We start from the raw sequence: 26,004 nt of genomic DNA on the forward strand, positions 1-26,004 counted from the left end.
CCTCAGTACCACATACACAGAAAAAGCCAGAAGTGATGCTGTGGCTCAAGTGGTAGATCACTAGCCTTGAGAAAGCCCAAGGACAGTGCCCAGGCCCTAAGTTCAAGGCCCAGGACTCGCAGAAAAAAAAAAAGTCCAAGGACAGTGCCCAAGCTGGCAAAAAAAAAAAATCAGTGATAGTTCCAGGCCCGAGTTCAAGCCCCAGAAGTGGCATAAACAAAACAGAAAAACCTTTATTGAGTTGATATCTATGATGTTCATTAGCTATATGTATTTTCAACTTTATTTATTTGCTTATCTATTTTGTGCTGGTATCAGAGTTTGATCTCATCGCCTCAAGCTTTCATTCATTTCCGGACTTGAGCTATACCTGTAGCCCAGCATTTCTGCCTTGTCTAGCTTTGACTTGTGAGTAGCTAGGGGTACAGGTGTGACACACTGGTGTCCAGCTTGATTATTTTAAGTTTAAAAAAAAAGAATTTTAAATGAAATAAAAACTCACTACATCTTTCATGCTTAAGCCACAATCGAGTTATTTTTTTTTCTTCAAAGTACTGAATACTTCATTTGTTTAAACTCAAGAGTGTTATGCTTTCTACACTGTCTTTGTACCACTTCAGCTGCAAGTTGAACTAAATACATAAAAATGTTTTGACCCCCCCCAAAATATTAATCACAGTACATCTCTTTAAGACAGGGAATACTTTATTCGAAACCCATCAGAGACTTGGTCAGTTTGGGTCAGTGACAGAGTGTTCATGTTTTAAAGCATAAGTCAGTAATTGTATATGACAGCATACACTGGTACATACAACAAACTGATCAGACCACAACTTTTCAATATTTTTTAACAGAATAAGCTTCCCTGTAAAAGCAGCACCTTTGTGACATTTTGCCTTTAGTACTCCTCACCTTCTTCCTCCCCCTCCCCCTCAACAGAATCCACACCAACCTCCTCATAATCCTTCTCTAGGGCAGCCATGTCTTCACGGGCCTCAGAAAACTCTCCCTCCTCCATCCCCTCACCCACGTACCAGTGGACAAAGGCACGCTTGGCATACATCAGGTCAAACTTGTGGTCCAGGCGGGCCCAGGCCTCAGCAATAGCTGTGGTGTTGCTCAGCATGCACACAGCCCTCTGTACCTTGGCCAGGTCTCCACCAGGAACCACAGTGGGAGGCTGGTAATTGATGCCAACCTTGAAACCAGTGGGACACCAGTCCACAAACTGGATGGTACGCTTGGTCTTGATGGTGGCAATGGCAGCATTGACATCTTTGGGGACCACATCACCACGGTACAACAGGCAGCAGGCCATATATTTACCATGGCGGGGGTCACATTTCACCATCTGGTTGGCTGGCTCAAAGCAAGCATTGGTGATCTCTGCTACAGAAAGCTGTTCATGGTAGGCTTTCTCAGCAGAGATGACAGGGGCATAGGTGGCCAGGGGGAAGTGGATGCGGGGATAGGGCACCAGATTGGTCTGGAACTCTGTCAGGTCAACATTCAGGGCCCCATCAAACCTCAGGGAAGCTGTGATGGAAGACACAATTTGCCCTATCAACCTGTTCAGGTTAGTGTAGGTTGGGCGTTCAATATCAAGGTTTCTACGACAGATGTCATAGATGGCCTCATTGTCCACCATGAAGGCACAGTCGGAGTGCTCCAGGGTGGTGTGGGTGGTGAGGATGGAGTTGTAGGGTTCTACTACAGCTGTGGACACCTGGGGGGCGGGGTAGATGGAGAACTCCAGCTTGGACTTCTTGCCATAGTCCACAGAGAGACGCTCCATCAGCAGGGAGGTGAACCCAGAGCCAGTTCCCCCACCAAAGCTGTGGAACACCAGGAAGCCCTGAAGCCCTGTGCACTGGTCAGCCTGCAAAACACAAAGGAATAAAGCTAAGTTTTACAGACATAGCAAACATACTACCTTGTTGGGGATGGGGGGCGGGGGAACATCTCTCCAAGGACTTAGATCTTGAAGTCTTGAGTTCAACCTAATTTTTTAAAAGCAGACATTCTTATAATTGGTTAGCATTTTATGTAATAAAGTAACAATCTTACTATCACATCTCCTGTTTCTGAACAAAAAGCAAAAGGACTTTTTCAAATGCATTTCTTCTATTTGTTAATGAGCTCTGTTCTCCAGGATAAACTTACCAGCTTTCTGATGCGGTCCAGGACAAGGTCAATGATCTCCTTGCCAATGGTGTAGTGCCCACGGGCATAGTTGTTGGCAGCATCTTCCTTGCCTGTGATGAGCTGCTCAGGGTGGAAGAGCTGACGGTAGGTGCCAGTTCGAACCTCATCTGCCAAAGCAAGAAAACAAGCCACCCATCACTAAAACCTGCACAAGCCTGGGCCATCCGTGGAAGCCCCTAGACCGATCCTTTGTCCCAAGACCCTGGGAAATCCCCTGGGTCAGTGACTGAGGACAGCTCACCAATGACTGTGGGCTCCAGGTCTACAAACACGGCCCTGGGCACGTGCTTGCCAGCGCCTGTCTCACTGAAGAAGGTGTTGAAGGAGTCATCTCCTCCCCCAATGGTCTTGTCACTTGGCATCTGGCCATCAGGCTGGATGCCGTGTTCCAGACAGTAGAGCTCCCAGCAGGCATTGCCAATCTGGACACCAGCCTGGCCGACGTGGATGGAGATGCACTCACGCTGTCAGAAGGAAAAAAAAAATCTGCATATGAATTTTGAATTTTCATTAAATTTCTAAAAGAGATTTCTGGTAATATACAATTTATTTAGGGATCATGTCCTAAATGTGGCAGAACTAATTAATGAAACGCACCTGCTACAAATGTTGCAAATGGGTGTGTTCTGAATAATAATGAAGCTTGGCACTGCCAAACACATGGTGCTAGCTCATTGTTCTCTTGCCATACTTGAATTGAAAGTTTTAATATTTCAAAAATATTCAAAGCACAGATTTTGTAAAATATAGTTACATTAAATCGGTAGTTTGAATTCAATTGATTGCTTCCTGTAAGTAAAGAATGGTTTCTTCTAAATAGGACTTGGTATTTCAGTGTGGACATCTGGATTGCAGCTGAGGCTAGAAGCCACACCCTTTTGCAGTCTATCTGCAGAATCCATAAATACTACAGAGTTAGAAGCTAGACAAGGTCTGCATTGCTGCAGGGTTGTATTTGTGGTGCCTGGTGCTAGCCTGTGCTATCTGTTACATTATTTAACAGAGTAAGCTCTATTTCCAGCAATTGCCTATATGATCTCATTGTGTTCCTTTACCAGTGTCACTCCTCTACCCTAGTCTGGTACCACAAACCGAATGAATTAATGAAGATGTACTAGAACAAAAGACAGCTGAACACAGAGTCTAATTCTCCTTTGTCTGCAGCAATTTCACTTAAAGTTTTTCTAGAATCTTCTTCACTGTAAAACACTGAAAAGACTTATTAGTAGCTTTAAAACAATGGCTCCTAAGAGAAACACTAATTTTAATAAATTAACGGAAAGGATATTGAGTTTATATAAAATAAAATAGTATTTGCATACTGAGTCTCTATCCACGACTTGATAGTCGTATTCTTTCATCCTTTAGCCATGTTCTCTAGGCTTTCTGGCTACACTTTCATTGTCTGATGGAGGTGAGGGTGGGGGTGGGGAAGGGCGTTTCCCTGGGTTCTGACATTTAGAGTACAATTGGGGTCTCACAAAATGGTCTTTTCTCCCTGGCTAACCTTGCAACATCGAGTGTCTACGTCTGCCCCACCCTCGGTTCTCTCTCTCATGGCGTCTCTATTGTCAGATTGTGCTTTGGGTTCAAAAGAGAACAATAATTTCCTCTAGTTTTAACAGTGAAAAGATCAGTCTTTGGAACCTACAGTTGGGCTAGGATAAAAGGCTTTTTTTTTTCTTTTAATTTAAAGTCCTCTGAGAGAGGAGGTTTAAAAGAGAGCGAACCCCGCCCAAAACGCCAGAGAAGCAGGAAACAAACAACTCCGCCCCTGCGCCTCCTGGCACTGGCTGTCATGGGCTCCCCGGAAACTAACCCTTCTCCCCGTTAGCGCACGAGTTATCATCGTCCTTAAACGCTAACAAACCCGATCGGAATTTTTTCTTTTTTAACTCAAGGCTTCGTCCCTTCCCTATCTCCACAGCCTCCCAGCCACACACACACACACACGCGCGCGCGCGCGCGCGCGCCACGAATCCGGTGCGCACACACTGGAATCCGGGCCGCACGCTCCGGAAGGCCGACCTCGCCGCCTTCCCGGCCCTAAGCCGAAGCTTAAGTCTGGTCAGACGGGTCGGGTTGCTTTGGGTCTCCAGGGTTCTCAGATAACAAAAACTCCCTCTCGCCACCTTTGTTCTTTCCCCCCTGGTATTTCGTTTGGAGGCGCAATTCTGCCCCCTCCCTCTCCCCGCATTGCGGCAAGGACTCAGACAAAGCCTACGATTCCTTTCCTCTGAAGAGGGTACAAAAGAAAAGAGTCTGAGATTTTTTTCCAAGTAGATTTTCTGAAGACTTGACTCCACCCACCAGCTTCCCAAAGAGGCCGAGAATAAAAAAGGCATTCTCACCATGTTTGCTGCTTTGCGGCTGCGGGACAGATGGCGACGTGGAGAGGAGGGTTGTTGCTTCTTACAGCGCGACTCTTAGGAGGTCGATGTAAGAGAACCTGCGGCCCAGGGCGGATGCAGCTCCCTATATACAACTCGGTCACCATGGGGATGGGCCAAGGCCTTTTCCTGTTGGTCCAGACCCCTCAATCTGCCCAGAGAAGCCGCCACAGAAGAGTGGTGATTGGTGCAAGCGACATGGGATGAGGTAATCTCTCCCCCCACACACACCCCTTTTCCCCTAGCATCCATAGACTGCATCCTTCAGACAAAGAGGCTGTGCTAAAGCAGTCAGCCCAGCATCCATTATGGGGTGGGGTTGGGGAGAAAAGGGAAGAAAGAAGACTGGGGGTGGGATGATTTTATGTTACTTAAGCCTCAGACTGCAGTAGAAACGCCCATGTAAGACTTTCCCTGCCTGTAATCACAGAATTTGTGTTGGGATTTATTTATGGAAATTAGTTCCAGCTTCTTCTTCATAGTATACTAAATTCGGGTAGACTCGGTTAGAATTCCCGAATTGCTTTAAAATTAAAAATAAAGGAGAGAAGATTCTTGGGAAAGATGTTCAAAATGGCTTGGGTCAATGTGAATTCTTTTTTAATTTAAAAAAAGATTCAGCTTTTCAAATCCATTTCTCGAGTTCCATTAATTCGTTTTCAGACTTTTTGCGGGCACATTCACACAATTAGCTAAACAAGAGTAGGAAATAGAAAGAGAATTCTGAATAAAGAACACAAATGCTGGGTCATATAGCCCAGAGGTTGAGTACTCCGTTTTCAGGGCAGAAGTGTTAGGTTCAATCTCTAGCACCTCCAAGAACACATACACATACTCAAAATAGTTCTAACCTAGCAATAGTTAAGAATTAATGAACGAACCATAGCTAGTTTGCTAGAGATTCCCTTACCAGGAGTCTATGTAATATTTCTGTGTGGTATATTATCCTTAGAAATGAGTCATTTTTCCTGGTACAATTGAAATATATAGAAGAAAGAATTGAGTTCAGAAACTGGTTTCACACGTGTGCAGTTAGTTATATTCTTACATTGTTCTCTTTTCTGGAAAGTATCTAGTAAAAATCTAAGACATCAAATTAGGAAGAGGAGAGTTATATAATGTAAAAAGAAAACCATTTGGTTTTGTGGCCTCCATCCCCAGACAATGGTGCCCGGTCGGCATGACTGCATTCTGCTGTTTTTCTGTATTTTTGTGTAGATTCAGTGAATAGCCCTCATCTGCAGTTGGGCTTTAAGTGTGGGAATTAGAACTGCCTCACACCCTTGCTATTCAACTGGAGAAGCTGGTGGTTGCTCAATTGCCTCTTGGGACAAAAAGGCTTTCCTTTCACCCCGAGGAAATAGATTGTGGTCACATTCCTTGTCTATTTAGAAAGGCTCGGTTATCAGCAGGGATGAGCAATGCAGAATCCAGTGCAAGAACTGTGGATCATTTAACACTGCTGATAAAATTTCAGAGGAAAAAGGTTTGCTTTGGTTACCAAAGTTAAAATTGTGGATTTTTGACAGATGGTTTTCCTTTTTAGTGCCCAATTTTCAGGGTCTGCAGTACAGAACAGTAGTCTGCAGCAACGCCCATTCATTCTGGCTGGCCGGCTGACAGAGCCGGGTGTGGGAGGGACTGAAGAAGGCAGCTGCTTCAAGTTGTAGTGTCACAATGGCGGCCAGCAGATTTCTTGTCTGCTATCCACAGCTCTTCTTGGTTAAATTTTCTGCACAAATCTTTGCTAGGAAATAAAAAGAGGTCAACATACAAATTACTTGGTCTATCCCTTGCATAGTTGATAGACAAAAAAATCTGTCATCTCCATTATTTTAGCAGATAAAAAATAAAATGACAGGATTAAGGATGATTCAAATGCTTCTTTTTGAATCCATAAGTACATTTTACAAGACTGAAAATTAAATGGCATACCTTGCATAAGGATTGATAAGTAATTTATTCAAAAATTCTTCTTTCAGTGTTTTAGTAATTCATATTGTTAGATCATGGTAAAGTGTACAAATCTCAAAATGAGAGGCATGTTCTTGATTTTAATTAATATATTTGTTTATATTTTTACAATACAAAAGATTTTTTAGCTATCTTATTTTTCTCAATAGTCTGTACTTCCTGCATTTTTCAGAGAATTAGAAGAGAGAGGAGGGTTCCTGCAATGGAGTCTTTGTAATTCTATCTCTGAGCCATTCTGTCCCTTATGTAAATGAAGGGTTTTTCCTCCCCCTTGAACATAAGTAACAATAAGATCTAGGTCAGAAATAAACTGAGCACTGAAACCTTAAACATTTAATGAAAGTGGAGGGGAATAAATCATCTGTTGTTTTTGTTCCTTATCTGACTTAACATTCAAACTATGGAAAGCAATGTACCTACATATATATATATATATGTATGTATTTCTTATTTTTTTCCTTTAACTTGCATCAATATAATAGGTAAAGCTTCTGCTAACAGATTCATTCTCTACACAGTAATGCTTTAGTTAACATTTAGTTAAATTTGTACTCTTAGTTAAATTTTAGTTAGCATTTTTGTCTATTAATATTTGTGGATTTTTTTTTTTTTGCCAGACCTGGGCTTTGAACTCAGAGCCTGAGCACTATCCTTGGACTTTCTCAAGGTTAGAACTCTACCACTTGAGTCTCAGCACCACTTCTGGCTTTTATCCATGTATGTGGTACCGAGGAATTGAACACGGGTCTTCATGCATGCTAAGCAAGCACTCAACCACTAGGCCAAACTCCCGGCCCCTTATTTGTGGAATTTTTATTACCTACATTTTTTTTCTTTTAGGTGCCAGTCCTCAGTGTCTGAATGCAGTCCCCGAGCTTCTTTTGGTCAAGGTTAGTGCTCTAACACTTGAGGCACGGTCTCAGAGCTGGTTTGTCTTTTTCTTTGTAGTTTATTGGAGATAAGATTCTCAGGGACTCTGCCTGGGGTAGCTTCAAACTGAGATCCTCAGCTCTTGGCCTCCTGAGTAGCTAGGATTACAGGCAGGAGCCACTGCCATTGGCTGACTATTATTTGCATATCCACACCTCCCACTAAAATGAGAGTCCTAAGTCCTGCCAGAGTCTCAAGCATTCAATACATATTATATCCATGTTAGTTTAATTAAAAGAGTAGCTCTCCATGAATATATTTGTTAACTATTAACCATATTTGGCATTTTAAAGGTGTACTTTTAAGTATTTTACCATCAATAATGAAATAAATATTTACTGAATGTGTTATCTTAGGTTAAAAGGGAATTCAGAGTTAATAATATGGTCCCTTTTATGGGGCCAGGAGTTTGGTGTAATGGTAGAGTGCTTGCCTAGCATGCACAAAGACCTGGGTTCAATTCCTCAGGACCACATAGAAAAAAGCTGGAAGTGATGCTGAGGCACAAGTGGTAGAGCACTAGCCTTGAGAAAGCCTAAGAACAGTGTTCAGGCCCTGACTTCAATAATCAAAGTGGAAGTCTTCATACCACTATACTCACAATGAAAATGGATAGATTAGGATAAGAGACCATGCAAAGGAAGTATCTTGGTGGTGAATGATTGGCACAGCAAAAAAGAACAAGTCAAAACTAACCCTTGCTGGGTGTAGGCTAGTGGCTCATCCTTGTAATCCTACTTGCTCAGGAGCAGAGATGCTAGTTCACAGCCAACCAGGGAAGAAAAGTCCATGAGACTATTGTTTCCATTCAAATACCAAAACAAATAAAAAACAAACAAACAAAACCCAGAAGTGGAGCTGTAGCTTAAGGAGTAGAGCATCAGCCTTAAGCAAAATAAATGTTAAAAAATGGTGTTGGAGTTGTAGCTCAGGTGGTAGAGCACCAGCAATGAACAAATGCACCCATGCAGGCATACACATGTCAGGGCCTGGGTGCTGTTCCTGAGGCTTTTTGCTTTTGTTTTGCTCAAGGATAACATTCTATCACTTGAGCTACACGCCACTTCCAGTTTCATATGGAGGTAAATTGAAGGCTTTCCCACTCAAGCTGGTTTCAAACTGTGATCTTCAGATCTCAGCCTCCTGAGTTAGCTAGGATTATAGGGATGAGCTACTGGCCCTGGGCTACTCAGATACATTTTAATATATTTATCATCATTTCTTTCCTTCCTTTCCTTTCCTTCTTTCTCCTGTACCAGAATTTGAACTCAAGTCCTTGAACTTGCTCGGTTAGCTTGCACATTCAGCTGATGCTTTGTCACATAAGCCATGCCTTCCAGCCTAGATTTTTGCTGGTTAATTGGAGATGGTGTCTCATAAACTTTTCTGCCTAGTCTGACTTCAAGCCTTAATTTTCTGGATCCTAGCCTCCTAAATAACTCAGGCTACAAATGTGTGTTCCACTAGCTCCTGGCTAATATTCTCAAATATTTATTACAGAAGAGATTTTCTTTTTTTCTTTTAAGACATCACATCAAATAACTATTCTATAGTATACAGATATATCTTCAGAAATATAATATAATGTTGTGAAATAGCTCCTTCATTAGTGTTCATTTATTTCCCAAATCACTCTTTTGGGGGGGTTTGAACTCAGGGCCGGAGCACTGCTTTTGTGCTCAAAGCTAGCATCCTGCCACTTGAGTAACAGCTCCACTTTCAGCATTTTGGTGATTAATTGGAGATAAGAGTCTTAAGGACTTTGACTGGAACAGTGATCCTCAGATCTCAGCTTCCTGAGTAGCTAGGATTACAGGTGTAAACCACTGGCACCCATCCCCAAACCTCTCTCTCTCTCTCTCTCTCTCTCTCTCTCTCTCTCTCTCTCTCTCTCTCTGTTTCTCTCTCTCTCTCTCTCTCTCTCGTCAGTTGTGGGGCTTGAACTCTGGGACTGGGCATTGTTCCTGAGCTCTTAAGCTCAAGGCAACAGCCCTACCCCTTGAGCCACAGGGCCACTTCCAGTTTTCTGGTAGTTAATTGAAGGTAAGAGTCTCATGGATTTTAGTGCCCTGGCTTGCTTTGAACCCTGGTCCTCCTATTTCAGGCTCCTGAGTAGCTAGGATTACAGGTGTGAGCCACCGTGCCTGGTGTAAACCACTCTAAAAAAAATTAGGGACTGGGAGTTTGGCCTTGTGGTAGAGTGTTTGCCTAGCATGCACGAAAACCAGGGTTTGATTCCTCGGTACCACATACATAGAAAAAAAAAAGCTGGAAATGGCGCTGAGGCTCAAGGGGTAGAGATCCAGCCTTGAGAAAGTCCAAGGACAGTGCTCAGGCCCTGAGCTCAAGCCCATCACTGGCAAAAAAAAAAAATTATGGTTCTTACCTTGTTATCTGATATATTGTATATATGTTTATCTGGTTATTTGAAATAGGATAGGGGAAGGGGGAAAACAAGATGAGGGATGGGGGTGAGGAAGGGAAATGGGGACCAAAACATGAGAAGTAATGCACCTTCTGTCTGGTAAATATAATGTAACCCTTCTATTAATTACAATAAAATTATGTGAAAAAAGAATAAAACATACACAAAATATTGTTATTATAAAGGTAATGTACACATGGGTTATAGTGATATAGGTCAGGTAAAGAGTACATTTCTTTTTTTTTTTTTTTGGCCCCCTTCTCTTTCTGGCCCCGCACGCTCGGGCCCTGCTCGCTCCGGCCCCGCTCGCTCCGGCCACCACTCGGTTGGGCTCCGCTTGCTTGCTTTCGCTCTCTGTCGCTTGTTGCAGTCTTGTCTCTGCCACTTCCGGCTTGGTTGTGTCTCGTCTCTGCCACTTCCGGCTTGGTTGTGTATGTGGGATACCGAGGAATCGAACCCGGGTCTTTGTGCATGCTAGGCAAGCACTTTAACCGCTAGGCCAAACTCCCGGGCCAAGAGTACATTTCTTTTTAGACAATGTCCCAACCCATTCTTTTAAACAAGATATTACGTCCTGTGATGGACATGGAGAAGACAGTAGTCTGGCTTTTCATGAAATATGATTTGTAATTGGTTTCCACTTCATTGACTCCAATTACACACACTCACGAGAATGCACAGGGAACTACCCCCATCACTTTCTGCCTCAATGCAGATGGGAATGAAGTGACACCAGGGAAGATGGGGTGGTGCACTGGCTACAGGGATTTAACAGTAATCAAAACAAGTTGTGGGCTGGGAGTTTGGCCTAGTGGTAGAGTGCCTGTCTAGCATGCACGAAGACCCAGGTTCGATTCCTCAGTACCATATACATAGAAAAAGCCAGAAGTGGTGTGGCTCAGGGTAGAACACTAGCCTTGAGGAAAGTCCAAGGACAGTGCTCAGGTCCTGAGCTCAAGCCCAGGACTGGCAAAAAAAAAAAAAAAAAAGTTGCAAAATCCCTTCCCCCATCCCTATAAATCCTTGCCTTCCTGATAGGCCTGAGTAAGACTCATTTGTTATTGCTAGTGAACAACAGTAACAACTAGATTTTTTTTTCTTTTTTCTTTTGCCAGTCCTGGGGACTGAACTCAGGGCCTGAGCACTGTCCTTGGGCTTTCCTCAAGGCTAGTGCTCTACCATTCAAGCCACAGCACCACTTCTGGCTTTTTCTATGTATATGGTTCAGAGGAACCAAACACAGGTCTTTGTGCATGCTAGGCAAGCACTCTACCACCAAGCCAAACCCCCCACCCACAATTAGATTATTGATTCATGAATTTATTACATACTAAACATTGGGAAATTACAACTAGCCTAATTACAATATAGCTAGCCATACAAAAAGTTAAAAAAAATTTTTTTTCCCAGGTCTTTGTGCATGCTAGGCAAGCACTCTACCACTAGGCCAAACTCCCGGCCCTTACCTGAGTCTTTTTTTTTTTTTTTTTGCCAGTCCTGGCTTGAGCTCAGGGCCTGAGCACTGTCCTTGGACTTTCTCAAGGCCAAAGCTCTACCACTTGAGCCTCAGCACCACTTCTGACTTTTTTCTATGTATGTGGTACCGAGGAATCAAACCTGGGTCTTCGTGCATGCTAGGCAAGTACTCTACCCCTAGGCCAAACTCCCGGCCCCAGCTTTTTTCTATGTATGTGGTACCAAGGAATCGAACACAGATCTTCATGCATGCTAGGCAAGCACTCTACCACTAGGCCAAACTCCCGGCCCCTATTTCTGATTTTTGTCAGACCTGGGGCTTGAACTGAGGTCTTGGGCACTGTCCTAGCACTCTGCCACTTGAGCCACAACACCATTTCTTGCTTTTTCTGTGTATGTGGTACCAAGGAATAAAGCCTATGCGTGTTAGGTGAGCACTCTACCACTAGGCCACACTCCTGGCCTAAATGTTTCTTTTTAAAATGTATTTATTTGTTTTTTATTTTTTGTGACAGTCCTGAAGTTTGAGTTCAGGGCTTGAGAGCTGCCTCTTCCTCCCTCCCTCCCTCCCTCCCTCCCTCCCTTCCTTCCTTCCTTCCTTCCTTCCTTCCTTCCTTCCTTCCTTCCTTCCTTCTTTCCTTCCTTCCTTCCTTCCTTTCTTTCTTTTTTTGTGGGACATAGGGCTTGAACTCGGCCTGGGAGCTGTCCCTGAGCTCTTCAACTCAAGGCTACCACCTTACCCTTGAGCCAAGCCCCACTTCCTGTTTTCTAGAAGCTAATTGGAGATAAGAGTCTCAGGCCCTTTTGGCTGGCTTTGAACCTTGATCCTCAGATCTAAGCCTCCTGAGTAGCTAGGATTACAGGCATGAGCCACCGTGCCCGGCTGGTGCAGTTATTTCTAAATTCTGATTACTTCTGGAAATATTGATTGAACAGTTGCTGTTTATTTTTTTATTGTAACCATAAAAGATAGAACTCGGGGCCGGGGGTTTGGCCTAGTGGTTAAAATGCTTGCCTAGCATGCATGAAGACCCGGGTTCGATTCCTTGGTACCACATACATAGAAAAAAGCCAGAAGTGGTGCTGAGGCTCAAGTGGTAGAGCTCTAGCCTTGAGAAAGTCCAAGGACAGTGCTCAGGCCCTGAGCTCAAGCCCAGGACTGGCAAAAAAAAAAAAAAAAAAAAAAAAGATAGAACTCACTAGGGTATCAATGTATGTGAATTAATGCACCTTCTATTTGGCAAATATCATGTAACCCTTTTATTAATTACAATAAAAATATTTTTAAAAAAAGATAGAACTTACTATGTGTCCCTGCCTGGGTATTTTAAGAATCACTTCCAAATCTTCCTTTAGATTGAAAAATCAATTATGCATGCACAGAAGAGAAAGAGTTAGAAAAGATTGCATTTTGCTTTTTCAGCCTAAAAAAACAAGAAGGAAGCATTTCTCTATGTTTCTATACATTTAAATACTGATTATGTCCTTGTAGAAAAGAAAGAGTTGCAGATAAGAGATACAGAGGTTTATTCAAGCTAGCATAGACTAAAATAAATCCTGCCATTGTACAATTGTTTCTGGGTTTCTTATATTTTAATAGATCAGTTCAGTATTAATCCTTTTTAGTGACTGCGGTATTTTTAGCTATGCAGTAGCGACTGTGCTCTCACCTCTCATGTTACCAAGCAACGTATCCTACTGTTGCTAGGAGACAGACTAGCAAGTTGGGGGTACTTCAGATTCCGGTGGTAACTAGAATTTTATCACGTGTCTATACCTTAGAGAGTGTCACAGCTTTAGACAAAAAAGGAAAAAAGTTAATGTTTTATAGAAAAGATGTATGGAGAGACATAGATTGGAAAGTGGAGAGATACAATAAAAAAGAAATCATAAGGTATTGGAGACAAGTGTATAAGCTTGGCAAGGAAAGACCATTAGGCAACTTCCTTGAATGAGTCATGGAAAAAACTTAAATTGCCAGTGCTGAATTTATATTTTGCATGCTTCTACCTTTCCCAAGAATGAATTAGAGAATGAATCTGGCAAGGAATCTTTTGGATAGCATTTCTGAATATATCCAGCAGAGTGAAAATCAATAGTAACTGTAATGGAAGGCAGACAATTACTGAGAACCAGGACACCTGTTATTTAAAATTCCCAAATCAGATAAGTAACACTATTTCCTCCCATAATAGTAGAAAGTGACAATATTGAGAAGGAAGGTTGCAAGGAAGTGTTCTTGGAGAAATTTCAGAAGCAAAGTGTTATAGCAGTCTGTTGTGCAATGTTTCTGTGCAAATAAAAAAAGAATCCAATCTCATCTAAAGGCAGAGAGGAGAATCAGTTTTGCTGTACCTGCAGGACTCTGCTGCATGTGAAATTAGAAACCAGCCTCCAGCTTGTATTGTATTGTGTGCATGTAAGGGTTTGAGTCTTGTATCTCTATGGTATTTACTGTTGTTGGCAACCAGAAAGCTCCCCGGCAATTATTGCTAGGTCCTAGTGGCCTTTGTTTGCCTGAAACCTTACTCAGTGCCAGAAACACTAGAGATAAAAATCATGGGGAAAAAAATCCAGCTCTCTTTATCCATACAGAAAGCTGTCCATTTTGTGTTCAGTGAAATCACATCAAATGGAGGCTCCACACAAAAAGCTCCTCCTCAGATTCCCTTTTCATGAATGCTGACATCTATATAGAACACTAGACAGACATTGGAAGACAGTATAATTAAGAGGAGATTGCGATTCTTTCATCTTCAGCTTTAATTAAATACATAACAGAGTGAAGCTAGATGTGGTGTTCAAGTCTGCAATCTCAGCACGTGGTAGGCAGAAGTAGGAGGATTGTGAATTCCAGGTCAGCCCACATTACCAAGGGAGTTCAAGGCCATCTTGAGATATACAGCAAACCCCTGTCTCAACGGGGTAGGAAAAAAAAGCCAGGCACCCAATGGCTTACAACTCTTATCCTAGCTACTCAGGAGGCTGAGATCTGAGGATTGTGGTTCAAAGCCAGCCCAGGCAGAAAAGTCCTTGAGAATTTTTTTTTCCCAGTGCTGGGGGTTGAATTCAGGTCCTGAGCACTGTTCTTGGGCTTTCTCAAGGCTAGAGCTCTACCACTTGAGCCACAGCACCACTTCCAGCTTTTGTTTATGTATGTGGTATCGAGAAATCGAACCTGGGTCTTCATGCATGCTAGGCAGGCACTCTATCACTCTACCATTGGCGCAGCTTTGTCTTTTCTGTGTCTGTGGCACTGAGGAATCGAACCCAGGGCTTCATGCACTTTAGGAAAGCACTCTACCACTAGACCACCCACAGTCCTATCCCCAGTGAGACTTGAACTCTGGGCCTGGATACTGTCCCTGAGCTCTTTAGCTCAATGCTACCACCCTGCCCCTTGAGTCATAGCGCCACTTCTGGTTTTCTGGTGATTAATTGGAAATAAGAGTCTCACAGACTTTTTAGTACCTGAGCTGGCTTTGAACCATGATCCTCACATCTCAGCCTCCTGAGTAGCTAGGATTATAGGTATGAGTCACCTTGCCCAGCCCCCATGACAAACAAAAAAAGGGGAGGGGGCAGGAGTTTGGCCTAGTGGTAGAGTGCTTGCCTAGCATGCACAAAGACCCAGGTTCAATTCCTCAGTACCACATACATTGAAAAAGGCCAGAAGTGGTAGTGTGGCTCAGGTGGTAGAGTTCTAGCCTTGAAAAAGCCCAAGGATAGTGCTCAGGCCCTGAGCTCAAGGCCCAGGACTGGCAAAACAAACAAACAGAAGTGGAGCTATAGCTCAAGAGTACTAGCCTTGAGCAAATAAGTTCAGGTATAGGGCCCAGACCCATAGTTCATGCCCCAGGACCTGCTTAAATAAAATAGTATGTGAGACGAGGAGCACCAAAACCAAAAAAGCTTTAACCAAAGGTCTGATAGAGATCAAGATGCACTGTATTCATAAATTGACATATTGAATTATAACCCCCTTTGTACAACTATTTAAACATAGTAAATATCTATTAAATAATGAATAAAAGATTGAAATGAAAGATAAAAAGGAAAGATTTAATCAGACTTAGGTGACTTCAAATATTTATTTTGTTTTGTTGAAACAGGGTCTCACCAAGTCAGTTCAGGCTAACCTTGAACTATAGATTCTCCTGCTTCAGCCGTTGGATGCAGGTATTACAGATATAAATGACTATTTTAACCTCTAGTTCTGAGGCAAAATGATCCCCTAATGTTTGCCCACAGCTTGAGATCACCTTAAGCCTCTACAGAAGCAATGGTACAGGGCTGGGAGTTTGGCCTAGTGGCAGAGTGCTTGCCTAGCATGCACCAAGACCTGGGTTCCATTCTTCCGTACCATATACATAGAAAAAAGCCGGAAGTGGTGCTGAGGCTCAAGTGGTAGAGCTCTAGCCTTGAGAAAGTCCAAGGACAGTGCTCAGGTCCTGAGTTCAAGCCCAGGACTTGCAAAAAAAAAAAAAAAAAAAAAAAGCAACTAGGACACCAAAAATTATGATAAAAGATCTATGTCTGCTGGACATGATTGTAAACACCTGCAACCCCAGCATAGGAGAAGGTGAAGCAGAAAGGTCAAGAGTTCAAGAACAGCTAGGCACCCTAAGCCTAGCCTCTCAGAAGGCTGACGTGTGAGGATTGTGGTCAAAGCCAACTGGGGGCAGGAGAGCCCGTGAGACTCATCTTTACTTAACCCACAAAAAGCTGGAAGTGGAACTGTGACTCAAGTGGAAGCGTGATGACAGGTATGTTCCACATTAGCTTTTTATTGGTTGACATGAACTTGGGAACTTTTTTTTTGTCTGGGCTGTTCTAAAAACTTCAATCCTCCCAGCTTCAGTTTTTTAGGTAGCTAGGAACATGAGCCACCATGTCTGGTCCTACTTCAATTTTTACTGCCTCGGGAAGTATGTTGCTTAAATGAACTCAGTGATGAATCAGCCGAAATGAGTCATTTGTGCAGTTTTGAAAATGGATTCAGCAGACTTCTTTAATTCCAACCTTGACTGCAGTAGAAAACAATGTGCTTGACCTCAGTCTACAGCTGCTTGGAAAAGAGGATCAATGTTTACCTCAGAGCAGTAATAGAAGGACTGACATTTCAAAGGAGGTTTTTGTTAAGGGTTGTTAAAGAAATCCAACCTGTTTGGGCTGCAATGGAGGTTAACTGTTTTCTTACTTGGTTCTTTTCGATTCTTTATTGTGGCCTTCCTTTAGTGGTGGCTTGGTGCCTGGCGTTCTCCCAAGAGGCCAGTAGTCTGGGCCTCGTCACCTTTTGGAGACAGTTATTAGAGTTTTTGAAGCCCTAGCCAGGCAGGCCACTGCCGATGCCCTCATGTGGCCCTCACCCCTGTCAGGGCATGTCTTCCCTCTTCTGCTCAGGGAAGGGGCCTTTCCTTCCTCATCGGACACTTTCCAGGCACAAGAGGATCACTTAGGGCTGTATAGCTTCAGAGAGTGATTAGCATGAAGGCAGGAAGCAGAGCAGCCTGAGAACCTGACAGCTGGAGGCTTGTCATCAGAGCAGCTCTGATCCTGGAACAATGAACATGAACAATCGTTTAGTGGGTGTTTAAAAATTATTTTCCTAAAGCAGCAGTCATATCTTTTTTTTTTTTAAATTCTAGGGGAAAGGACAGAAGTGAAGCTCGACTCTTCTCAGAAAACAGGTGGGTCTGACATTTATTTATAACTAACTGGAAACACAAAGAGAAGCTTTTATTGTTGATAGCTAGGCTGGGTGGGTGCCAGGACACACATCCCAGGAGAGCTCTGCTGCCAAGAGCTGACACAAAGAGAGCTGAGCCAGGCTTTCAGGCTTTCAGGCTCTCTCTTTCTCTCTCTCTCTCTCTCTAAATCTCTCTCTCTAAATCTCTCTCTCTAAATCTCTTTCTCTGCGCCAGTCCTGGGGCTTGAACTCAGGGCCTGAGCACTGACCTTGGGCTTTCTCAAGGCTAGTATTCTATCACTTGAGCCACAGTACCCCTTCTGACTTTTTCTAAGTATGTGGTACTGAGGAATTGAACCCAGGTCTTCATGGATGCTAGGCAAGCACTCTACCACTTGGCCAAACTCCTGGCCCCAATACACTTACCTTGTAACCTCTAAGTCTTATATTTTCACATCCTAAAACAATTATCTTTCTGTCTCTTTGGCCAGTGATGGGGCTTGAACTCAGGGCTTGGGCACTGTCCCTGAGCTTCATATTTGCTCAAGGCTAGCCCTCTACCACCTGAACCTCAGCCCTACTTCCTATTTTTTCTGTGTATGTGGTACTGAGGAATTGAACCCAGGGCTTCATGCATCCTAGGCAAGCACTCTACCACTAAGTCACATTCCCAGGCCAATTCCCAGGCTGTGGTTGAGGTGGTAGAGTGCTATCTTTGAGGAAAGCCCAAGGACCGAGTCTAGGCCTTGAGTTCAATCCCCAGGACTGGCAAAAAATAAATAAATAAAATAATAATAATAATAATAAGGCGGGGCAAGAGGGGTGGCTAGGAGAATGGATTAGTTGTAGAGTGCTTGCCTAGCATGCATGAAGCCTTGGGTTCAATTCCTTGGTACAACATACACAGAAAAAGCCGGAAGTGGTGCTGTGCTCAAGTGGTAGAACACCAGCCTTGAGAAAGCCCAAGGACAGTTCTCAGGCCCTGAGTTCAAGCCCCAGGACTGGCAAAAGAAAAAAATACAAAAACAAAAACAAAAAAACAATCCCATAAACTTTTTTTTTTTTTTTTTTGGTTGTGGGACCTGAACTCTGGGCCTGGGCCCTGTCTCTGAACTCTTCAGTTCAAGGATACCAACCTACCTCTTAAGCCACAGTGCCACTTCTTGTTTGCTGGTGGTTAATTGGAGATAAGAGTCTCAGGTCCTTTTATGCCTGGGCTGGCTTTGAACCTTGATAATCAGATGTCAGCCTCCTGAGTAGCTAGGATTACAGGTGTGAGCCACCATGCCTGGCTCCCATAGACTTTCTTTCAAAACAATTCACATTCTAAGTGGAGGTGTGACTCAAGAGGTACAGCTCCAGCCCTGAATAGAAAAAGGTGAGTGAAAGTGCAAGACCCTAAGTTTAAGCCCCAATACCAGCACACCAGCAAACAAAAATAATTCACGTCCTATAATTCTTTAGGATAGTATAGGTCCTACCCATTCTACATTCCCATCTAGAGAATATCAGCTGTGTCAATCCTACTTGCACTCCTCTGAGCAGTGATTGGTTGTCTCCATAGTAACCTCAGCTTAAGGCTTTCACTAAGACAGAGTCTAGAGACCACATGGGACGCAAAGCTTCAGCTCTTTGAATTAAGCTGCTTGACGCCATTTAGAGCAATAGAGGGAGGTACATGGTAATTGGCATAATATAAAATATAATAATAGTATGTGTCTGGAGCTTGGTTTTACTTCTTTAATTACCTTCTTCACACCTTTATTAACATCTTGCACTCTGCTAGACAGACTGTCTCCTCTACCACCAACCAGCAAGGACAGTAATTTATGTATTTATGTTTGTTTCTTTGAACAACATGTATTCAAAAATAGAAGACCACACAACTGGAGACTTTTTTTTTTTTTGCCAGTCCTGGGCTTGACTCAGGGCCTGAGCACTGTCCTTGGACTTTCTCAAGGCTACAGCTCTACCACTGGAGCCTCAGCACCACTTCTGGCTTTTTTCTATGCATGTGGTACCGAGGAATCAAACCCGGGTCTTCATGCGTGCTAGGCAAGCACTTTAACCACTAGGCCAAACTCCCAGTACCACCTTTCTCTTTCTTAAATGAACTCTTAGCAGTTCCCTTGCTTCCTCATCTGGGCTCCAGGACCCAGGTGAAAACCTGCGGGCAAAGGTGAAATGCTCCTCAAATTTTGGACGGAACAATTTTCATGATATACATTTCAAAATTATTATCTGTACAGAATCAACTTTTTGCTGTGCCCTTTGCTTTATCACTCAAAGCTGGTGCTCTACCACTTTGAGCCACAACACCACTTCCAATTTTCTGGTGGCTAATTGACATAGTTTTTCCCGCCTGGTCTGGCTTGAACCACAATCCTCAGATCTCAGCTTTGTGCATAGCTAGGATTACAGATGTGAGCCACTGGCTCCCAGCAATGTTTATTGATTTTTATTATGTGCTAGGTGTCTACTGAGCACTATATATATATATATATATCCATGTATATTATATTTTTAATTTTTTCCATTTTAAATATTGGAAATTAGAGTTGACATTCCTCTGTGTACTTGAGCATAATCTTAAAAAATTAAATATTGGAAAATAGGACCTGGAGAGGCTATTTGTCTAATGTCACATAGCTAGTAAGTAGAAGAGTCAGGGTTTGAACATAGTCTAATTCTAGAGCTTAGAATCTTCAAGAAGTATAAATTATGGTCTTCCCACACACACAATAAACATAAAATCTAGTTGGGTAAAACATGACTAAGCCACACAACAACAGCAGTGAGTTAGGGAAGAGGAGCATATATGATTAAGTGTTAAATTGTGAGTGCTTCTGAGCTCAGGAGGCACAGACAGGCATGGACTGGAAAGGCTGGCTTTAGAGAGGGCTAACCTTGAAGGTGAGTCTCAATTACTCCTTAATACTAATATGAAGACAGGACTGACAGTCCCAGGTATAAATAAGGGAGTGGCAAAATGCTAAAAGCAGCTGAAAAGAGCCTGGTCCTAGAGGATCAAGCCTCTGTCTTGACCACAGCTGGTTGGGCAAGCTGAGATGGGCTGAACCAGTGAGGAAAACCTTTAAAGCAAGGCAGGGTGGAGGCATGGAGCATTAGCAAAGGCAAAGTCATTAAAGGCTCTAGATCAATAAAGCAATATTATAAAAGGGATGTTTAAAGAATATATATTGGGTAGAACAAAGAGACTCTATCTTATTAAAATGGCAGAGTAAACTAGGCATCAGTAGCTCAAGTCTGCAGTCCTATCTACTAGGATCTGGGATCACTACTCCAAACCTGCTCAGGCAGGAAAGGCCATGAAATTTTTTTGTCAGTTGTGGAGTTTGAATTTAGTCTGGGTGCTGTCTCTGAGCTCTTCAGCTTAAGCCTACCACCCTACCCATGGAGCCACAGCACCACTTCTCATTTTTTGGCCATTTTTTAGAGATAAGAGTCTTGTGGACTTCAGTGCCTGGGCTGGCTTTGAACCCTGATCCTCAGATTTCAGCCTCCTGAGAAGGATTATAGGCATGAGCCACCTTGCCTGCTTCTATGAGATTCTTATCTCCAATTAACTAGTAAAAAGCCACAAGTAAATGGTGGTTCAAGTGGTAGAGCACCAGCCTTAAGCTAAAAAAGCTATGGGACAGTTCTCAGCTTCTCAACCAAGGAACATTCCTCCCCCACCCTCTTGTCATGGTGGCTTGTGTGCACTGCACTCTCATTCCTTCCCAGCCCCTTGAGGCTAGGCCTGGCCCATCAATGTGCAGGGGCATTGCAAGAGTCTGAACAGGCTTCCCTCTGTGTGGGGTGGTGGTGGTGGTGGTGGTGGTAGTAGTCCTGGGGCTTGAACTCAGGGCCTGGGCACTGTCTCTGACCTTTTCTGCTCAAGACTAGTGTTCTACCACTTGAGTCACAGCTCCACTTAAGAATCTCATGGAGGGGGGCCGGGAGTTTGGCCTAGTGGTTAAAGTGCTTGCCTAGCATGCACGAAGACCCGGGTTCGATTCCTCGGTACCACATACATAGAAAAAAGCCGGAAGTGGTGCTGAGGCTCAAGTGGTAGAGCTCTAGCCTTGAGAAAGTCCAAGGACAGTGCTCAGGCCCTGAGCTCAAGCCCAGGACTGGCAAAATAAAAAGAATCTCATGGAGGGGTTGAAGGGAGGGAGAGTGAGAGAAAAATGTGGGAGGGGATGACAATGTTCAAGAAGAAATGTACTCCTTAGCTTACATATGTAACTCTAACCCCTCTGTACATCACCCTGGCAAACCCCAGGTTTGATTCCTTGCACTGCAGGCATGAGCACCCAGCTGGTCTTGTGTGTTTGTATGTTTGGTCCACCACGGGGCTTGACCTCAGCCCTGGGCACTCTCCCTGAGCTCTTTTACTCAACGCTAGCACTTGAGCTACCACTTGGAGCCACAGTGCCTCTTGCAATTTTTTTTTTCCAATTTTGGGGCTTGAACTCAGGGCCTGGGCCTGAGCTAATGCTCTACCACTTAAGCCAAAGTACCACTTCGGGCTTTTTCTGTGCATGTGGTAGTGAGGAATTGAACCTAGGGATTCCCGCATGCTAGGCAAGCACTCTACCACTAGGCCACACTCCGGGCCTCCCACTTGCATTTTTTGAATGGTTAGTTAGAGATAAGAGTATCATGGGGACTTTTCTACCCAGGCTGGCTTTGAACTGCAGTCTTCAGATCTCAGCCTTCTGAGTAGATAAGATTACAGGCATGAGCCACCATGCCTAGCCCTGAGCTTTTTTGCTCAAAGCTAGCAGTTAGCACTCTACCACTTTGATTCACAGCTTCACTTCAGTTTTCTGAAGGTAAGAGTCTCTCAGACTTTTCTTCCTGGCCTGGTTTCTAGCAGCCATCCTCCAATCTCAGACTCCTAAACTACTATGGCCACCAGCCCCCAGCTCAGGAGTCAAGATTTATTGATGCTTTCCTTTCTGGAAAAGATGGAGGGCAGAAGGGCAAAGCAGATTTGCTTCAGACATGTAGAAGCTTTCCCGAGCTTGACTTCATTAAGCAAATCGATATTTCCTGGCTCCAGATGGGACTGCCGTATCCTGCTGCTTAGCAAATCTATTCTACTCACTCTCCTGCCCATGGCCTTCAGAAAAAACAAAGGTCAGGGAGGGGGATTGCTGAATATTAGAGGGTCACTCCTTCTACCCTCGTTGTCTAGCTAGGCTCTGAGTATCACAGGATGGCTCTTTGGCTGCAGAGGCCTGTAAGAAAGACGCTGGAAAGAAGGGGAACAGATTGGGAGCAGCTGAGGATCCTCTGTGCGATCTGTGGGGGAGGGCTGGGGGGTTCTGATCCCAGGGGGTAATGACAAGCTCAGTCTCATCTCTTCTGTGTCCTCCTGGCAACAGCCAGAAAGAGCAATCTGTCAAATCTAATTAGAGTAGAAGAAAGTGAACAATAGGCGCCCTACTCTTAAATGACAGACAGCCGAGTTTCCTGAAGTAGAGGAAGGAGCTGGGGTGGGCTGTGTGCTCTGTGTGCTTGGGGGGAAAATGGTTCCTTCAAAATGAACCCTTTTCTCAACGCTAATGGCAGCACATCTCTCTCTCTCACTGGATTTCCATTTACTTGACTGGAACGTGTTCCACGCTTTTTTTCCTTTTCTTCTTCCTTTAAACTCCTGCACATGCTGCAAATGCAGAAGAGAACCTGGTTCTTTTTCAAAAGGTGAGGAGGCTCTGATTGACAACAATTCCGCCAGCTTGTGGCTTGCTCATACTACGCTGTGCATTGCTATTGATAATTATGACTATGTTTGTGTGTATTTTTTCAATATTTAATTGTGTCTACACCAGCAGTATTTCTTATTTTTTGCAATTCTTTTCTTTTTTGGTAAGGGTTTATATGTATGTTGGATTCATAAAATTTCACAATAGCCTGAAATTTTACTAGGGCCATGCATAAACATATCTTAAGATATGGAAACATGAATTATATATTTGACTTACACATTCAATGGCCTCTCTGATTTGAATGTCTTCACTGTTGTCACAAAAGTGGAGATTCACAGGGGAGAGGCACAGTTTCTAAATTCAATACAATTCTATATCTCTTAAGTATATGAATACAGATTCCAAAGCTTGTAAGCTTAGATTATGAACTGCATAGTTTAACATCTTAAATAAAGTAGTTGTGTGTATTATCAGCAAATATTAGACTGAAGGCTTATTAATTTACCCGTCTCAGTGTGGGACATTCAAAGATCTTGAAATGTGAGAGAGAAATAACTGTGAAATGCAATGGAGAGATTGGGAGGGGTTGGGGGAGGGAAATGAGGACAAAAACATGAGAAGGGGTATCAATGTGCAAGAAGTAATGCACCTGGCGAATGTAACTGTAACCTCTCTATACATTACCCCGACCAAACAACAACAACTAGAAACAAAAAGAAAAGGAAAAGGAAAATAAATGCAGTGGAGAAAGAGAATGGAAAGAGAGTAAAAATAAATTTCAATCTTCCTGAGTTTTATTTTCTCATTTAATCTTCATGTCACTCTGAGAAGTACACACACACACACACACACACACACACACACACACACACACATTACTATTCTTTTTTGCAGCTGAGGAAATTAGCACATGATTATAAGGAATACACACTCAGGCTTTGAACCCAGGTGTTCCAAGTCTAGGGAACTTTGCAACTTCTGCAGAAGCATATTTCTGGTACAGATGAGACATTAAAATTTTAAATTATTATTATTACTTTGCCAGTCTAGGGGCTTGAACTCAGTGCCTGGGCGCTGTTCTTGGGCTTTCTCAAGGCTAGGGCCCTGCTACTTGAGTCACAGCGCTACTTCTGGCTTTTTTTTTTTTTTTTGTGGTACCAAGAAATTAAACCCAGGGCTTCATGCATACTAGTCAGGCATTCTACCATTAGGCCCTAAACATTTAAAATTATTAAATTCACAATAATAATGTTAACATAGGGACTGTCTTCTAATCACCTGATCTTTCATGGGCATGAATGAGGCAAAGGATTTTTTTTTAGATGTTTACAGTGATTACATTTATTTAAGCAACATACATACGTGTTCAGTTGTAAGATGTTAACTAAATTTCTGTGACAAATATGCTCTTGGTTTTTTTAATACCAAGAACATTACAGAGTTAATGCAGAATGCTAAGGATAATCTAGTAGTCACTAAGTTTTCTTAAGTCTTCACTTTAGATGCTGTTATTTCTAGCACAGGTAATTAGGCAGGTCTTTCATATGCTCAAACACTGGAATCTTTGGTTGTTACCATGTCAGCTGTCGAGGCAAAGGATTTTAACTGGACACTTCTGTAGCATGTATCTTACTGCATGTAGTTAACCTTTTATTTTTGTGCTTATGCTAGGTCTTGAACTCAAAATCCTAGAACTGGCTCTTAGCTTTTTGATATTTGGATGTAAGAGTCTCACAACTTTCCTGCCCAGGCTGGCTTTGAACAAGGATCCTCAGCTCTCAGCTTCCTAAGTAGTTAGGATTATAGGCATTAGCCACTGGCACTTGACTATCTTCTTTTTTTTTTCTGTCAGTATCACCATTTTCTCTTCTTTCATTTATTTATTTTGCCAGTCCTGGGGCTTGACCTCAGGGCCTGAGCACTGTCTTTGGACACTTTTTATTCAAAGCTTATGCTCTTCCACCTGAGCCACAGCACCACTTCCAGCTTTTCTATGTATGTGGTATCAAGGAATGGAACCCAGGTCTTCATGCATGCTAGGCAAGCACTCTACCACTAGGCCACACTCTTGGCCCCTGCCCTTTATTTTTGTATGAATAAATTATCTTGTAAAAAGATAAAAGTAGCTGGGTGCGGTGGCTCACACCTGCAATCCTAGCTACTCAGGAGGCTCAGATCTGAGGACTGAGGTTTAAAGCCAGCCTTGCACTAAAGTCCTTGAGGCTCTTATCTCCAGTTGACCGCCAGAAAACCAGATGTGGCCCTGTGGCTCAAGTGTTGGAACACTAGCTTTGAGCTGAAGAACTCAGCTCAGGGACAGTTCCTGGGCCCAGAGCTCAAGCCCCACAAGCAACAAAGCAAAACAAAAGATAAAGTAGCAGTCCACCATTACTACCACCTCACCTCAAACCCCAGAGAAACCACTGGTGTTAAATTGGGGTATAATCAATTATTTTCTACCTGTATGTGTATAGATGATTGCATGAGTTCATTTGTGCATGAGTATCATGGCTCTCTGTGACTTTCTTTCTTCCTTCTCCCCTCACTCCTCCCTGTACCAGCCCTGGGGCATGAACTTAGGGACTGGGTGCTATCCTTGAGTTTTTTGGCTGTTGGCTAATGTTGTACCCCATGAGCCACAGTTCAACTACTCTATGTCTTCCTAAAATCATAAATGGGCGGGGCTGGTTGCTTATACCTATAATCCTAGCTACTCAGGAGGCTGAGATCTGAGGACTGCAGTTCAAAGCCAGCCTGGGAAGGAAAGTCCTCAAGACTCTTATTTCCAATTAATCCCTGGAAAACAGGAAGTGGTACTGTGGCTCAAGTGGTAGAGCACTAGCCTTGAGCACAAAGAAACTCAGGGATAGTGCCAGGCCCTGAGTTCAAGTTCCACAACTAACCACCCCCCCCAAAAAAAAAAGACCCAAAAATAAAATATGTAAATGGTAACATACTATAATGTTTAAAAAAAAAACAATCTAAGGGCTTCATTTTGTTTTGTTGTTGTTATTTTTTTTTTTTGCCAGTCCTGGGCTTGAGCTCAGGGGTTGAGCACTGTCCTTAGACTTTCTCAAGGCTAGCACTCTACCACTTGAGCCTCAGCACCACTTCTGGCTTTTTGCTATGTATGTGGGGTACGGAGGAATCGAACCTAGGTCTTTGTGCATGCTAGGCAAGCACTCTACCGCTAGG

At 43.2% G+C, this 26,004-nt stretch overlaps 1 protein-coding gene across 1 annotated transcript; it reads right to left on the reverse strand.

Annotated features, from left to right (window-relative positions):
• Positions 1 to 687: 687 nt before the first annotated feature.
• Positions 688 to 4,666, reverse strand: Tuba1a (tubulin alpha 1a). Its single transcript, XM_090325207.1, has 4 exons — positions 4,557 to 4,666; positions 2,447 to 2,669; positions 2,164 to 2,312; positions 688 to 1,879 (listed from the first exon to the last, which is right to left on the reverse strand). Exons 1-4 carry the CDS (start codon positions 4,557 to 4,559, stop codon positions 899 to 901), a joined length of 1,356 nt encoding a protein of 451 aa, XP_090181333.1. The 5' UTR covers positions 4,560 to 4,666; the 3' UTR covers positions 688 to 898.
• Between the last annotated feature and the right edge of the window lie 21,338 nt (positions 4,667 to 26,004).

This window comes from Megascapheus bottae, chromosome 2 (assembly GCF_031878675.1).
Source record: "Megascapheus bottae isolate mThoBot1 chromosome 2, mThoBot2.hap1, whole genome shotgun sequence".
Lineage (NCBI taxonomy): Eukaryota > Metazoa > Chordata > Mammalia > Rodentia > Geomyidae > Megascapheus > Megascapheus bottae.